Raw genomic sequence first — 18,382 nt, 5'->3', positions numbered from 1 at the left:
GTCCCCCTGGCCTTTTTCTGTCCTTTCCCCCACTTCCCCACCTTGCTGCTTTAGGGTATGGCCTGGGTTCCCTCACTTTCCCGCCTTGCCAATTGTGGGGTGTAGCCTGAGTTCCCTCCCCTCACCTGGATCCCTGCAGCTGTACATGTAAAACGAGAGATCTGAATAAGATTGATGGACTGTATCAATGTCAATATCCTGGATGTGATATTTTACCCACAGTTTTACAAAATATTACTGTGGGGGAGTGTTTTGGTTACCTCTGTGCTGCTGTAACAGAAGATATACCACAAATGGGATGGCTTTAACAAACAGGAGTTTATTCTCTTATAGCTTAGAGGTTTTAAGTCCAAATTCAAAGTGCCAGGCTCTAGGGGCTGGATAAAAGCCCCTCAACCTTGGGCTTCAGCTTTGCCTCCTGCTTCCGGCCCACTGAAGCTGGAGGGTTTTCTTCAGTCAGCTGCTGGCTGCTGAGACTGACAAGCCCAAGGTTAACAAGTAAAAAGGCACAATCCTGATATTACCAAACCACAGGGCAGGCCATTAAAAGTCCCAAGGGAGCTCTGGTAGCACAGTGCCTAAGGCAATTGACTGCTAACCAGAAGGCTGGTGGTTTAAACCCACCAGCCCCTCCTTGGAAGGAAGAGAGGGGAATCTACTTCCATAGTGATATCACTTCGGAAATCCAAGGAGAGGTCGCTATGAGTCGGATCCGACTTGACGGCAGTGAGTTTAAAAGTCCCAAGATTGGTAGAGCCTGGCAGGCTGCTGAACAGTGACTTGGCTACATGCAGAGTTCAAGTGTGCCACAAGCTAGAGACCATTCCCAAAGTTGTTTCTTATATATGGGAAGCAGACAGCATCCCTGCAGCAGCTACTCAGCTGCTCCAATACATTCCACCGTGGAGTTAATTACCAATCTTACTATGGGGAATAATAGGTGATAGAATTGTATAGAACTAAATACACACACACATAAAATTGTTGTTGTTATTTGCCGTCAAGTCGGACCCAACTCAGAGCAACCCCTCCTTGGGTTTCCAAGGCGGTATCTAGCTGCCCAGCCACTCAACCAGGCCTAGCCAAGTTGACACTCAAACTTAACTACCACAGGGAAGAACTGGTAAAATACACAAGGGATCTCTGTGTTCTTATGACTGCAAATGATTCTACCATTACCACAATCAAAAATAAATAAATGGTGAAAGGAAGAACAATTGCACAAAGAAGTTTGGACAATTGGCTCTCCATGTGGAAGGAAAAATCAGATAATCTACTTCATAACATATGCCAAAGTCTTTTATGGATAAAGATCTGAAAACAAAAACTAGTCTGATATTAAAGAGTATTTCTACCTCAGGGTAGGAAACTATTTCTTTTTTTATTTTTGTAGTTGTGATTTGGGTGAAAGCTTACAGAGCAAATTCATTTTCCATTCAACAGTTCATACACATTTTGTTTTGTGACATTGATTCCAGTCCCCCAACAGCCCTCTTCCACTTCCTCCCTGTGTCCTTCTTTCCCATTCATTCCTGCCCTCTGAGTTGTCTCCCTGAACAAATGCTGCCCTTCTGATCTCCCATGGTTGATTGATCTAAGGAGTGTACCTTCCTGATGTAATTTTTCACCTCGTAGTCTTGTCTGTAGGAGTTCTGGTAGCATGGCTAAAGCACTTGGTTGCTAACCAGAAGGCTGGCGGTTCAAACCCACCAGCCACTCCTCAGAAGGAACGTTGGGCAATCCACTTCCGTAGTGATACCACCTCGGAAACCCAAGGAGGGGTCGCTGTGAGTTGGGCCCAACTTAACGGCACATAACAACAACAACGGTCTTGTCTGTTGTTTAGCTGGAAGTTAAGCAATGGGAGTGAGTTAGATTCCAGGAAAGAATTCCTTAATGCACAAAAAACACTTAACATTGAGGAATAAATAGACAAACTTGAATTCACTGAACTGTGAAACTTCTATAATGCAAAACATTCAGAGGAGGAAAGATTAGCTTGCTATCCCTCTCCTTAGAGAACAAGGAACAACTTTTCTAGAAGGCAAAAGCAAACTTCTTCAAGTGTGCAGAATTAGATCACACCCATTACTAAGTAAACCATTGGCAATGAGGATGAAATTATCTTTAGACTACCCAGGAGATGAGAGTGTAGTCAGCTTCCCTTAGGAACAAGGCTACACGGGGAGAGATAAAAAGATGGCTGCTTCACCTCCAGGCATCACGCATGCAAGAACAACAAGGAAAAGGAAGGAGAAGAGGGTAATGTCTGCCTCAAGAAAGTAAAAATCTTCCAGCAATTTTTAAAAGACTTGTATTTACATGTCATTGGCCAGAGTTGTATCAAATAGCCACTATAACTGCAGAGGATTCTGGAAAGCTCATGGAATGATAGCTATATGACCTTTATACTGCTTGGGTGATCCAAGGTATTTGGGTATAAATATAAAAATAGGAATTATCCAGTTCAATTATTTAGAAATTTAGATCAAAATAATGAGAGCTACAGTTATATTAAATAAAATTGATACCATTTTATAAATTTTTGCCGAACACAAAAATTTTAGATGAGTTAACAGGTTAAGTATTAAAAAACAAAACCTTAATATAAAAATATGTATATATTAAATTTTGATGTATAAAATCTCAGATTACATTTGGGATGGATAAGAAGTATTCCTTCTTTCTGTAGTAAAGTGGGAAAGGGGCAATTGTGAAAGGAGGTAGAAACAGGGCTTTGAACAGGTTCGTCCTGATTCAGCCCCCTGCTGAGAATTTGCATTTCTACCCCAGATGTACTGAATCAGAATCTGTGAGTTAAAAAGATCCTCATGTACCCATAAGAAGCACTTGGTGATCTATAAGAACCTTCTGGGTATCTTGTTAATGTGTGGATTCTGATTCTGTATATATCTTGAGTGGAAAGTCAAAATCTCAGTAGGGGGTCTAACCAACATGAACTGATCTGAAGCCTTGGGTAAAGAAGAACCAGCATAGTATCTAAATCATAGGCCCATCCTGAGGCCCTAGAGTTGAGATTAAGTTTATGCAGGAAAGCATACACGTGGAGGTAGATAATTAAGAAATTGATTTCCTTAAAACTATTCACACCTACGCATTTCTTGAAAAACTTTTGGGTATCCCCAAGAGTACATGTACCCCAGTTTAAAGCCCATTGCCAGAGACAGATTACCCAATAAGCAAGGTAAGCACGTGCTTAGGGCATCAACATCATAAAGGGCACCAGTTGTTCAAATCAAAGACCCATGTTGTTGTTGTTATGTGCCATCAAGTCAGACCTGACTTATAGCAACCCCTCCTTGGGTTTCTGAAGCAGTAACACTACGGAAGTAGATTGCCCAACCTTCCTTCCTCCGAGTGGCTAGTGCGTTTGAACCGCCAGCCTTCTGGTTAGCAGTCAAGTATCTTAGGCACTACGCTACCAGAGCTCCTAAAACCAAACACACTGCTGTGGAGTTAGATCTGATGTAGAGAGACCCCTTCTTGGGTTTCTGAGATGGTATCACTATGGAAGTAAATTGCCCACAAAGACCCATAGATGCCAAGAAAACAGGACACAAAACAAAGTGCCAAAGTAGAAGGGAACTGGCAGGGCACTAAATAAAATTGGTACCATTTTATAAATTTTGTATACAATAACAATTATATTTTCCTTTTCCTTTCGGACTGATCAGGTATAACCTCACATTTAGTTCTCTCTCCTTGACCACATAAGAACATGCCAGAGGCACTATAATCACATAACTTGTGACATAGTCTGGTCTGGCCCAAGGCTAAGCAAAATGCGTCTTCAGATTGAGCATACACCTACTTGTATTTGTAGTATGCTATTTGTTATCACTCTGGCTACTGTAGGGTATTAGCAGTAGTCCATTCATTGAACTGTGACAACACAGCATCAAAGGACAGAAAGTGAGTGCAGCAGGGATTCCATTGGCCTCTGTAGTCACTACATGCTGACACTTTCCCTCATCTGAATGACTAGTTTTGTCTTTGTCCTGTTTAAGGCCTAATAAAAGGGTCTCTAGAGAACAAACAAACAAACAAAAGTGAGTGCACAAGTTTTTATTACTTCAATATGAAAAACACTTGTGGAAATCTGCTAAAGGCCTACAGACATCATATGTCAAACAAATGAAGTTATTTCCAGCTGCCTTATAAGTATTAGTTCTTTTGACTGTCTTAGATCTGAAGAGCAAAATTGTATGTTCCAAATCAATATTTTCTACTTACTAATTTTCCAATATAAATTTTTGTTACTGTCCAAATTTGAATGTAAATTTATTTTATAAATTTTACTTGCTTTATAAATTTTAGGAGGCCTGGTTGCACAAGGGTTAGGCACTCAGCTGCTAACAAAAAGGTCAGTGGCTCAAACCCAACAGCCACTCTGTAGGAGAAAGATGTGACAGACTGCCTTCCAAAAGATTAGAGCCTTGAAGAAGATTAGAGCCATGGAGAAGTTTTACTCTGTCCTATAGAGTCAGTGAGTCAGAATCAACTTGACGGCAAGGGGTTTGTTATTTTGGTCTTATAAATTTTATTTATTTGAAATTATTCAAATATATTTGCTCTACCAAACAAAGATCCAAACTCACTGCTATCAAGTCGGATCCGACTCATAGCGACCTCTCCTTGGGTTTCTGAGATGGTATCACTGCATAAGTAGATTGCTCAGTCTTCCTTCTGGGAGTGGCTGGTGGGTTCAAACCACCAGCCTTCTGGTTAGCAGTCAAATGCCTTAGGCTCTACACTACCAGAGCTCCCATATTTTCTATGTTGTTGTTGTTGTTGTTGTTATGTGCCATCGAGTCGACCCCGACTCATAGCGACCCCTCCTTGGGTTTCTGAGGCAGTATCACTACGGAAGTAGGATTGCCCAACCTCCCTTCCGAGGAGTAGCTGGTGGGTTTGAACCACCAGCCTTCTGGTTAGCAGTCAAGTGCTTTAGCCACTATGCTACCAGAGCTCCAGAAATTGGAATTATTTTTAGAGATTCACAAATCCTTTTCTTTTTCTCTTCTGTGAGCTTTCATTTTTGCAATTCACTTAGTTGTTGCTGTTCTATTTTACCAAGATAACAAAATTACTTCACTTTTTAAATTTGGTTCTATATTAGAATTTAGATACATTATATTTTGTACCTTGGTAAAATAGAACAGCAACAACTAAGTGAATTGCAAAAATGAAAGCTCACAGAAGAGAAAAAGAAAAGGATTTGTGAATCTCTAAAAATAATTCCAATTTCTTTTTAAAACCTAATGAATCAGAAGACTTCTTCTATTGAATGTTCAAGTTTAATAGGTGCAAATTGTTGTACTAGTAACCCTAGTGCTAAAATTACTAAAGGCAATATGAATATATCATAATATCTTCTAAATTCTTCATTCCTTGCTGTTGTAAAAAAATTAATAATGATGTAGAAAGTAAAACCATTTTAGAATTGAAAATTGTTGCATCTGCAGACCCCATAAATAACTGAAATACAGATCCTGCTTTTTGAAATGTTTCTATTAGAAGATCATTGTTGTTGTTATGTGCTGTAGAGTAGGCCTGACTCATAGCGACCCCTCCTTGGGTTGCCAAGGCAGTATCAATATGGAAATAGATTGCCCAACCTTGCTTCCGAGGAGTGGCTGGTGGGTTTGAACTGCCAGCCTTCTGGTTAGCAGTCAAGTGCCTTAGGCACTATGCTACCAGAGCTCCTAGAAGATCATTAGAGATGTAAATTATTGGATCAAAAGAAGGCCATGTGGACCAGATTTGCTGGTCTGATAGAGCCTGGTGGAACCACTGAGACTATGGCCCCTAGCTGCCCTTCAGGTCTGGAATTGAACCCACACCTGTGGCTTCCAGCCAAACAAAAGACAGGCATATGAGTTGAACATTTACTTGAGGTAGATACACTCCTTGGACAGAACAATCATGGGAGAAAGAAGGGCTGTTTATGCACAGGGAGACAGCTCAGGGGGCAGGAATGCATGAAGGGATGGACACAGGGAAGAGGTAACTTTTGGGAGGAAGTGGGAGGGGAGCTGTTGCATTGTGGTAAATTGTAGTCAATGTCATGAGACAAAGTGTATGTGAACTGCTGTATGGAAAGTGAATTTGCTCTGTAAATTTTCACCCAAATCACAATTAAAAATAAAAAGGCCAAGTGATTGTCAAAATTACATTGGACCATTTGAAAATTCGTGTTGAAAATTTCTGTATGATAAATAAACAAGATTCTGTAGCCAGAATATATTTCTAAGGGTGCAAAGTTAATGGTGAAAATCATGAGAGAGTGGCTACTGTAGTCTCTATCAGTCAGCCCTGATGTATATTGTTTATTTGCAGACTATTCAGTCCTAAATCATTTACTTTTCAATTTGCTATGTACTTAGCAGGGAGCTCTGTTAGCATAATGCCTAAGGCACTTGACTGCTTACCAGGAGGCTGGTGGTTCAAACCCACCAGCCGCTCCTAGGAAGGAAGATTGGGCAATCTACTTTCATAGTGATACTGCCTCAGAAACCCAAGGAGGGGTCTCTATGAGTCAGGTCCGACTCCATGGCACATATCAACAACAACATGTATTTAGCGATTGGTGCAACTTGAATATGATTGATACACATCAAATCAGTTCAAGTCAAAGAGATTGATTGTTTTCATATTTAAACCAAAGACATGGTTTTGGCTCAACTCAGGAACTAGAAACACAAAGTAATATCAAGAAAGTCATAATTGGAAAGATGTTTTGCAGCACATTGCTGCATAATCACTGAATGTGGACTATCTTTTTGAGGAAGAAGTGAAGTGTTTGGGTCCCCACAAAATGGACATTTTTTGGGTTTACTTTAACTTGTTGATCAGTTTGGTTCATTTTTAGCAAGTCACATCTCAAAATATGGTAACACAGAAAAGGGCAACTCATGGTATATATCTAAAACCACATGTGAATAATTAATAAATGTAATAAGTGTTAAAGTTTGATCAATTATTTCAGTGAAATAAGTATAGCACAGTATTTCTCTGTAGATTCCACTCCTGACTTTTCTCGTACAGTTCAGCTAAGTGTTGTTTTAAGATTATATCTCCAACAGATGGAAAACCTATTGAGCAGTTTATCACATTTACCAGGTTAAAAAGTCAGTGGTGAAGAAATTGCAAATCAAGTACTTCACTATTTACATGAAGTTTGCAAAATTAATTTTTCCAAATCCAGAGGCCAGTCTTATGACAATTCTGCCAATATGTCAGCGTGATATAAAGACACCAAACCAAAACTCACCACACTCAACAGAAAAATTTTTAAGATAATGAAGATGTCATTTTTATACTGTGTACTGCACATTCACTTAAACTTATAGGATGTAGCATTGTAGATTATTGTCTGGAAGCAGTTGTTTTGTTCCTACTGTTCAGTTACTCTACACATTTTTTGCTGCCTTTACTCACCAATGGGCAGTTCTCCAAACATATTTAGACTATAAACAAGTATCAAAATGTCTTTCTAATACATGTTGGGAAGTGCATACTGTAGCAACAAGTGCAATCCTAGAATCATACACTCATATTCTAGATGCCTTAGAAAATATTGCTGAGGACAAGACATAAAAAGAGATACTAAAAGAAGCTGAAAACATCACCAACAAAATGCAAACACTAAAGTATATATCTATATTGGTTATGTGGAATAATATATTGCAGTATTTTCACCAGATAAATCAAGCTCTCCAACATTTAGAAGTAAATTTAAAGTCATGCATAGATTTTTATCAGTCATTAACAGGGTACTTACATACTTTAGGAGAAAATTTTGAAAATGTAACAAAACAAATACTGATTATCAAGCATTTCACCATCTCAGAAGCATTAGAAGAAGCAAGTGACAGAAGTGCTCCAGATATATCACTGAGTGCCAGAAATCAGTTTCTCATATGAACATTCTGTTTTTCTGTGTGATTGTTTATCCTTAGTTTTGTATCCTGTTTTATTTTTATTAACACTATAACATAATCATTTTCCGTATGGATGATCCTGCTAAAAGAAACACGTAGCATTTGCCATAGGATTGGGACTGCTCTAAAAAATTTTACACATAATGACTCATTATTCCATATTATTATATATTTTTAAAAGACAGTATTCAATTCATCTGTGGATGTACCTCAATTTAATTAATGCTGCAATACCTCTTTGATGTTTTTCTTTAAAGTTTTTATTGTGATACAATATATATGTGTTTGGTCTTTTGGTTTATCTTCACCATCTTATGCAAACATCACCACTATCTGTTCCCATTTTTTTAAAGTCACCCTTAACAGAAACTCAGTATCCCTTAAGCAATACCTTCCCATTTCACCCTCCCACCCACCACTAATAAACTTTGGTCTCTATGCATTTGCCTACACTAGATATTTTACATAAGTGGGATCATACAATATTTATCCTTTTGTGTCTGACTTATTTCACTGAGCATAATGTTTTCAAGGTTTATCTATGCCATACCATGTACCAGAACTTCATTTCTCTTTATGGCAGAATAATACTCCATTGTATGTACATACCATTTTTTATTTATCTGTTCATCTGTTGATGGGCCCTTAGGTTGTTTTCACCTTTTGGCTATTGTGGGTTTGCTATCTATTTCTGTGTAACAAGTCACTCCAAAATTTACAGATCTAAAACAACATTTATCATCTCACATAGTTTCTGAGGGCCTGGAATCCTGGAGTGGCTCAGATGGACTTTTCAGGGTCTCTCATAAGCTCACAGTCAAGCTGTTGGTTGAGGCTATAGTCATCTCAAGGTGCCATTGGAGCTGGAGAATCCAAACCCCCGTGTACTTACTGCATTTATTGCCAGGCCTCAGATCCTCACTGGCTGTGGCAGGAGGCTTCAGTTTCTCACCATGTGGGTCCTTCCATAGGACTGCAGTCATCTGGCTGCACCAGAGCAAATGATCCAAGTGGTGAGAGACAGAGGGCATTGAAGCAGGAGAGTACCTAAGACAGAAGTCACAGTGTTGTTTTATAACTTAATCTGAGAAGTGTCTTATGAATGTCTTTTTGTAGTATATGTTTTCATTTACCTTGAGTAAATACCTAGGAGTGGGATGGCTAGATCATAGAGTATGTGTGTGTTTATAAGAAAACAGCTAACAATTTCCCAAAGTGATTGTACCATATTATACTCCCACCAGCAATGTATGAAAGTTCAGCCAATCAACTTGTTGACTTGAGCACTGTATGAGTGCAAAAAGTGTCTAAGAAATGATCCTTATCTATGTACACAGTGTCGTCAAGTTAGATCTGACTTATAGCGACCGCTCCTTGGGTTTCCAAAGAGGTGTCACTACGGAAGTAGATTGCCCAACTTTCCTTCCGAGGAATGGCTGGTGGGTTTGAACTGCCAGCCTTCTGGTTAGCAGTCAAATTCCTTAGGCACTACACCACCAAAGCTTACTATAACTTATCCTTATCTAAAAAGCTGACAATGTAATTTGAGAGGTTAATACACATGAAACAAAGAAAAATGAGTATTAAATGATACAAAGCTGATTTTATATTCAGGAAGAATCATGCAGTCTTAAGAAACTGAGAGGCAGGATCTCCCTCCCCTTCACACACCTCTCCATAGAAGTTTGTTGGGTCATGTGCTGCAGCTCACCTTATCTGAGGGGAAGAAGGGAAGGAGGGGCTACATGAACTCTGTTCCTTATAGTTAAGATTTCTCCTTTGAGGAATTTGCAGGGCAGGACCATGCACAGTCACTGAAATTATCAAGAAGTTTTACCTCATTATGAACTATTAGGTAATATATGGAGGGAGTCGAAACAGGCCTGGATTAGTGATGTAGACAAGATTATTTTTAAAAATCAGTACTAAGGTACGTATTTCATGTTTTCTTACACATCTCATGCAGTGGTTAAAGTGCTTGGCTATTGACCAAAATGCTGGTGGTTTGAGCCCATCAGCTCCTCCACAGGATAAAGATCTATTAGTCTGTTTCCATAAAGATTTACAGCCCTGGAAACTCTACTGTGTCCTATAGTGACACTATTAGAATCGACTGAACAGCGGGTTTGCACATCACAAATTATGATGTTTCAAAAAGTAACTAACCTTTTTTGACATGACACTGTACATCTGTATGCCTTTACTTTTTCCTTTGGTAACAGTGTTTCTGATAGCAAAGTATGGTCTCTGGAACGTTAGTGATTTTGACTCCTCTGATAAGAAACTTTTTCTTTGTAACAGCGCAGAGTGCCACAAGGTGTCACTCTTCAGCCGAAAAAGTATTCCAATTGGGTTCCATGTTGTTGTTATGTGCCATCGAGTTGGACCGGAGTCATAGCGACCCCTCCTTGGGTTTCCGAGGCAGTATCACTATGGAAGTAGATTACCCCATCTTCCTTCCGAGGAGTGGCTGGTGGGTTTGAACCACCAGCCTTCTGCTTAGCAGTCAAGTGCCTTAGGCACTACGCTACCTAACAGGTAATCCCAGCACTATATACAAAAGACTCATCAGTGCTTTACCCAATCAAATACAGTTTCCTCGGGAAGAGAGAGTTTCCATTTGTAAAATGTATAATTTACCTCGTCTTCTTTGTGGAACAGGTTAATATTTCTTCGTAAGTACTAATTGGTTTTCATTATAAATTTATATTGGTTAGTTGAGAAACCCACTATGTCACCTGTCAGTTTGTCCTGTGGTGGCTTGTATGTTGCTACGATGCTAGGAGCTATGTGACTGCTATTTCAGATACCAGCAGGGTCACCCGTGGTAGACAGGCTTCTGTGGAACTTCCAGACTAACACTAGGAAGAAAGACCTGGTGATCCACATCTGAAAATTAGCCATTGAAAACTTTACAGTTTAAATGAGAATATTGACTGATAATAGTGCGGAGAGCCCCCTAGGTTGAAAACCACTCAAAATTCACAGTGACTGCAACAATTGACCTGAATCAACTAAATGGCAACTAGCAACAACAGTTAAAATATAACTACCTTTGAAAGTGGTAGTAGTGAAATACAAAGCTCAATATAAGGATCATTCATGACTGGAAGTCAGGTGGTTTGTGCCTTTATCACTAAATAGATGTATGGCCTTAGACAAGTCATTTAACTCCTCTGATTTTATCAGGGTGGTATAAGCTTCTTAAGTCAACACACTGCTGTATGTTGCAAATGCTTAATGCACTTGTTTGCTGACTGAAAGGTCAGAGGTTCAAGTCCACCCAGAGGTGCCTTGGAACAAAGACCTGGTGATCTACTTCCAAAAAATTAGGTACTGGAAACCCTGTGGGTCACAGTTCCAATCTGACACACATGGGGTCACCATGAATTTTAATCAACTCTATAGCAATTGATGTTTTTGTTTTAATATATGTTCAAACACATTTTTCTAATTCTAAAGTATTTTGATTTTTAAAGTATTAATCAAATTATAACTGCTCAAATACAATACAATGGGGATTCAATAATAGAAAATACTGTCCTCAAGAAAAGGTTTAAAATCAGCAAAGGAATGTGTCAGGGTTGTATCCTTTTACCATACTTATCTAATCTGTATGCTGAGCAAATAATCCAAGAAGCTGGCTATATGAAGAAGAATGTGGCATCAGGATTGGAGGAAGCCTCATTAGCAACCTGAGATATGCTGATGACACCACTTTGCTTGCTGAAAGTGAAGATGACTTGAAGCACTTCACTGATGAAGATTAAAGACTACAGTGTGCAGTGTGGATTACACCTCAACGTAAAGAAAACAAAAATCCTCACAACTGGACAAATACGCAGCATCACGATAGATGGAGAAAAGATTGAAGTTGTCAAACACATCATATTACTTGGGTCTACAATCAACGCCAATGGAAGCATCAGTCAAGACATCAAAAGATATATTGCATTGGGCAAATCTTGCAAAAGACCTCTTTCGCGTGCTGAAGAGCAAAGATATCTCCTTGAAGACTAAGATGTGCCTAACCAAACCCATGGCGTTTTCAATTGCCTCAGGTCCACGTGAGAGCTGGACAGTGAATAAGATAGAAGAAGAATTGATGCTTTTGAGTTGTGGTGTTGGCAAAGAATGTTGAAAGTACCATGGACTGCTAAGAGAACTAACAAGTCTGTCCTGGAAGAAGTGAGAATGGCCAGACTTCGTCTCACCTACTTTGGTCATGTTGTCAGAAGGAACCATTCTCTAGAGAAGGATGTCATGCTTGGTAAAGTGGTGGGCCAGCGAAAAAGGGGAAGGCCCTCAACAAGATGGATTGACACGGTGGCTGCAGCGATGGGCTCAGATATAGCAAGGATCGTGAGGCTGGCACAGGACTGGGGAGTATTTCTGTTGTATGTAAGGTCACTATGAGTCGGAGATGACTCGACACATAACAACAAAAAAAAAAAAAACAGGAAATATGATGAGACTTTTTGACATGTTGGAAAAGTATTTTAGGAAAATATTTAGTTGTGTACAACAATTAGAGTTACAAACTGTAATTAAAAATAGACTGCATTTATTTTTGAAACATTTTTTAAAAGATGATGGAATGTCCTGTACTTGAAAAAGATAGCTTTGTTTAAATACAAAAATTTCAAGGTTCAGGAACACATTCTTGCAGGTTATACCATTGAATCAGTAATACTATCTTGCAACTATAATCTCAATATAATTTTTTTAAAACTTCTAATTTTTGTAAAATTTTTACAGCTGATTTATAATACCTAAAGGTAATCAAGGGAGCTCTGGTAGTGTAGTGCCTAAGGCACTTGACTGTTAACCAGAAGGCTGGTGGTTCAAACCCACCAGCTACTCCTTGGAAGGAAGATGGGGCAATCTACTTCCGTAGTGATACTGCCTTGGAAACCCAAGGAGGGGTCGCTATGAGTCAGAGACGACTCAACAGCACATAACAACAGCAAAGGTAATCAAAGCCCAAGTGTCAACTCCTGGGTGAGCTTCTGGGCACTATGGTATGTTAATGAACTAGGATGTTATGCTTTTATTAGTAGTAATAGTTATTAAGTTATTAGAATAAGTAAGGCTGTTAAAAAAAGATTGGTAGAAATATTGGACACAGTGATATGAAAGAATGCAAATAGTGTAATTGTGTAACTAATGCTTGATTTAGAATCATTGTTTCATTTTATTTTGCTTAACTCTTAAAACTTAGACCATTCTGTTTATTTTCAGATGATTAAACATGTAAACATGTAAGAAAATAAAAGGTTAATTTGTTAAAATCTGTGATTTTTTACACAGTGGAAGCAAAATGTTTGATTTCTATTTCATGTTACAGTGCCACTTCTATCATGTATGGTGTGGTGTGTGTGTGTGTGTGTGTGTGTGTGTGTGTGTGTGTAGGGTGGTGGGTGGTGGGAAATCCCAGAGTAAGAGAACTCTGGGAGGGGCAAAGTGGGGAGGCCCCTCCTGTCCCATTGATAACATGTTCATTCACAGGCAGCCTGCTAAAACAAGCCTGTTGTCTCCTGCAGTCATTCCCTCTATCCTAATAAGGCTCCACCACCTCTCCCAGAACTCGGTAAGTTCGAAGTGCAGTAAAAGTCCATGTTTCTGAGGAATAATCTGAAATGGTTTTGTAGACAGTTTGTTGGAGGGTGGAGAGAGGAAGGAGTAGAAAGTGTAATTAATTATCAAATATCATTTTGCTATTGTATTTTCACAGGGAAGGAAACCCCAATGCACAAATGGTTTCAAAATAATTATTTAGGCAGTCATCGATTTTCCTCCAAGAAAGCTCTTCAGCGGGGCCCGTTGGTCTGGATACTAGCATTAGACTTAAAGTCTAGAGAGGGGGAGTTCGCAGGTGCATGTTCCGGGGTGAAGGGCTGCGCCGGCACAGCCAGTAGCGGTCTCTCCCTCTGTCCACAGCTCCGGGGGGATGCTCCTCGCCTGGCCCTGCCTCCGCTGAAGGCCCAGGGGTCCCAGGAGAGCCAAGCCGAGCACGGAGGCGGACCCGAAGGCCATGACTCCTCCCGGGGTGCAAGTGTCGCTCTCGCTGCTGTTACTGAGCGGCTGTCTCCTCGCGGCGGCCCGGAAGGACAAGGGGGCGGCTGGCAGCGCGACTCAGCAGGTCCTGGACCCCGCAGGCGGCTCCTCCGGTCATTTCGTCAGCCCAGGGCAGCATGCGTGCAGCTGGCAGCTCCTGGTGCCTGCCCCAGGGGCTGCGGTGGGCAGCCAGCTGGGGCTTAGTTGCCAAGGCCCGGACGGCGTGCGCTACCAGTGCGTCTACCACTGGGAGCCCCAGAGCTGTGCCGCCTACGCCGCCCGAGGCGCGCTCTACTGGAAGCAGGTGCTGGGCCGTCTGCGCAAGAAGCGGCTGCCCTGCCACGACCCTGCGCGGTTCAGGGCCCGCCTGTGCTCTGGCAAGAAGGGCCACGGCGCCGAGCTGCGCCTTGCGCCCCGCGCGTCCCCGCCCGCGGGCCCCACCACTGCGGGCTTCCTCCGGGAGCCCCAGCCGCGGGCCAGGGGCCGAGGGCGGCCGCGGGAGCCAGTGCGGGGTCCAGCAGCAGGGACCCCGCCTCCCGCGAGTACGCAGTCCAAAGAGAAGCGGTCTGAGAAGAGGTCCAAAGTGAGCAAGAGGAAGGGCGTCTCGAGCCCCCAGGAGCAACCCATGGGAACTGGGCCAGACCTCGACGGGCTGGACGAGAACGCAGCGCTCTCGGAGACCTACTGTGCTGAGGAGTGGCACTCTCTCTGCAATTTCTTTGTCAATATCTGGAATGGATGAGGCTTAAGGGAAGGGCTGGGGAGGCGGGGAGAGGGTCGAGAGGGATGGTATACGGAGGGTGGGGGTGGGATGTCAGTGCAGCGGGGACGGGAAGCTAACGGGCGTTGCTAGGCCAAGGGATACGGGGATGGAGTGGGAGGAGTCCAGCTTCCAGAATGGGAAGGAGCTTGGGATGCGAGCGTAGACACGGAGAATCTCAGGAGGGAAAGTAAATTGCTAAAGAGTTTCAACCCTGATTAAGAGCAGAAGAAGTAGTGCAAACAGAAGTAGGCACACCTTAAATATGCAAAAACTATAGACTAGGGGGAGGGTTGCTTGCATAGACTGAGCAGGAGGAAATGGCGTGACTAAAATGATACGAATCTTGGGTGAGAAGCAGCGTACAACATACGTGACCTGACTCATAGCGACCCGTCCTTGAGTTTCCGAGGCGATATCACTACAGAAGTAGATTGCCTCATAGCGACCGGTCCTTGGGTTTCCGAGGCGATATCACTACAGAAGTAGATTGCCCAATCTTCCAGGAGTGGCTAGTGGGTTTGAACCGCCAGCCTTGAACCGCCAGCCTCCAGGTTAGCAGTCAAGTGCCTTAGGCACTAAGCCACTAGAGCTCCTTGTACTGTTTAACACATTGATATTCAAAGGATGACCTGAGTCAGGATGAATTGTTCAGAGATGTCTCACCCAATCAGCGGCAAGACTACGGTCTTTTTTTTTTTTTTGGTGAACTTGGATGTTGGATGTCATTTGGTGTTATAGGTGATCTCTATGGGGATAGAAGCCATTCCGAAGTAAAAACTAACTAAAGAAAGACTTTCAGGATGGTTCACTTTCGGATTAATCCTTCAGAAGCCCTGAGTTGTGAAAGAGTGATGCCTAGTGTTCTGCAACTTTCCCATTAACTTTCTAAAGTCAGAAGTGAATTGTAGAAGCTGAGTGAGTGCCCCAGCAGATTTTTTTTTAAAAAAACAATTCTCTTGATATTTGATAATATTTTTTAAAACACCTAAAACTGACCGTTACAGAAGTTGTACCTCTCTGTTTCATGAAATTAATTGTTAACATATTTCATTTTTAGTATGATGTAATGATATACTTGGCACATATTTGATGTCTAATAAAAACTATGGATAGATTTAAAGAACTGGCAGGGCAATGGACATTCTGCTTGGATTTGATTTAGCTTTTGAGGACACTTTGAACAACTTGTGTTGCTAAGCACACCTTGAATTGTTGGGAAAAGACATGGACTAAGGAGTCCGCATAAGGCAAGAGTCACAAACTGGCAGTTCCTGGGCCCTGTCATTGCTTTGTTTGGCCTCTCCCTCCCTCCCCCCCCCTCCCTCCCCCTCTTTCTCCACTTCCTTCCTCCCTCCCTCCTCCCTCCCTTTCTTTCTTTCCTTCTCCCACGCTTCCTTCTAATTTGGACTTGCCAGCATTTATTAATTAGGTAACTTCACATAAAAATTCAGATTTCTCACTTGTCAAGAAAAATCAGAAGATATTACAACAGTGGGCTGCCTTCCCACATGGTAACAAATAGCTGACTGCCCACTTTTAGATTAGAAATGTTTTCTAAAATCCTCTGTTGTTCCTACACATCTTACTGGTCAACTTTATTTACTTATATTACTGGCCTGAGCCCACTAGACATTTGAACTACTCTCCAGGTTTTTACCTTTTTCCTCAATTTTTGTCTTTCTCGCCCCTTCCCCTTTTAAAATAGTGATAGATACAATAATTTTAAAGATATTAAAATTTCTGGCTTCTTTCCCCTCTGTGTCTTGCCTCCAGAAAATGTAAAATATTTCATACCTATTCTGTATATTCTTGTAGTCACAAAATTGGCAAAACATTCAGATTGAATATAGTTTTAGGCCAGATTTATGAGGTCACATTCTGAGAAACACCATTAGATAAAATTCATCTTGGCCAGGAAAGGAAGCTAAGAGTAGTTGGAGTTCAATCCTTAAAGATATTGACCAATGTACACATTCTCCAAAAAGCTGGCAAAAACGGCATCATCAGGAAAGGTATTAGAAATGAAACAACCTTGGCTAGAATCATGGTTTGTTTTGTTTTGTTTTTTTACCTCTCCAGACAAGACCACTGCTAATCCCTGCCTCTGTGCCCTTTGGCAGTCTGACCAATTTACCTCTCTCTACAAAAGAGGGGAAGGCCAAACCCTGGAGGCACAGGTCTAGAGTTTGGGTTGCTACTACTTCTCCTCTGCTCCTCTAGTCTTTAAGAACAGCTGTATCAGCTGTTCCTCTGGAAGGGAATAGGGACTTACAGAGATCAGCTGCTTGCAGAGGAAGGGTAATGGAACCACCCACCACCAACTTCCTGAGTGACCCTGACTAAGTTCCAGTGTCTTTGAGTCTGTACTTTGAGGGGAATTGGACTCGATTAAGTATGAGGACCCTAAGGTACACTGCCAACATTCTAGAAACCTATGCATAGTTTTACATAGAGATGATATGTGAACATCAACAAGTGCTATGTGTAGTATTTAAAAAGAAAAAGAGTCAGTTGAGTCTGACTCCTAGTGATCCTATAAGATACAGCCATAGGGTTTCCAAGACTGTAAATCTTTATGGAAGTAGATTGCCTCATCTTTCTCCTGTGCAATGGCTGATGAGTTCAAACTGCGGACCTTTTGGTTAGCAGCCAAATGCCTTCACCACTGCACCACCAGAGCTCCACATGTGTAGTATACCACATGCTATATACACCAAGAAAGATCATGGAGTTGAAAAAGATTGAGAGAAAGACAACCAAAATGGCCAGGGAAATAAAGGAGGCTTTTGTATCTGGAGCATGTAGAAAGATTTGGAAAGACAGGCTAGAAGGCCAAGCTTGCAGCTGGGAGAGAAAAGGATCAAAATCTCTAAACAAGGAGAGTGGCCATGGGGAACATGGGTAGTTTCCCCTTCAGGCACCGTCAAGAGTGAGGGGAAAGTTTACTGACTGAAGTAGCAAGGCACCTGTGCTTGATGAATGGTAGGCAGAGGATTTACTTAAAATATTAAACCTTCTTGTTCTGGTTCTAGTGCCCATGTTATTTAGCACAGAGATGATAGGGAAAAATGGAATTATATCCATGAAATATAAGCATGGATTTGCCTTCCACTCCTTCCCTGGACTAGGCATAATCTTTTTTTTTTTCCCCTTTGTTTTTATATCACAAAAATAGTAAGGATTTTAGTAACGGACAATATAGTTTTTTAAAAAATAGGGTTTGTTTATTAATAGTTTTTTTTTATTTTATTAATGGGCAATATAGTTTTAAATATATATAGTTTTAAATAATGTAGTTTTAAAAAAACTACCGAGTGTGTCAGTGACTAATCCTTTTAATAACTTACTTTCTTTTTATTTTTAACTTTCTATTGTGATTTTTGTGAAAATTTACTTAGCAAATTGTTTCCCATTCAACAATTCATATGCATTTTGTTTTGTAATCTTCACAATGTATGAGCATTCTTTGCCAGACTGGCAGTGTACCAATGTGAGTGATCAACATGGTGGCATTGAGGAAGAGGAAGACATAGAGACGTACATGGGAGGTACAGACAACAAAGATGTACCCTTTTGCACATACAGTACTGTGTTGTCA

The 18,382-nt window shown here is 41.1% G+C and overlaps 1 protein-coding gene across 1 annotated transcript; it reads left to right on the top strand.

Annotated features, from left to right (window-relative positions):
- The first annotated feature begins 13,998 nt into the window (after window positions 1–13,998).
- FGFBP3 (fibroblast growth factor binding protein 3) lies at window positions 13,999–14,763 on the top strand. Its single transcript, XM_007951256.1, has one exon. It carries the CDS (start codon window positions 13,999–14,001, stop codon window positions 14,761–14,763), a length of 765 nt encoding a protein of 254 aa, XP_007949447.1.
- Window positions 14,764–18,382: the final 3,619 nt, after the last annotated feature.

The sequence above is a fragment of the Orycteropus afer genome, unplaced genomic scaffold, assembly GCF_000298275.1.
Source record: "Orycteropus afer afer isolate SDZICR_OR568_19922 unplaced genomic scaffold, OryAfe1.0 scaffold00293, whole genome shotgun sequence".
NCBI lineage: Eukaryota > Metazoa > Chordata > Mammalia > Tubulidentata > Orycteropodidae > Orycteropus > Orycteropus afer.
The sequence above is the reverse complement of the archived record's forward strand: the minus strand, read 5'-3'. Positions and strand labels throughout refer to the sequence as shown.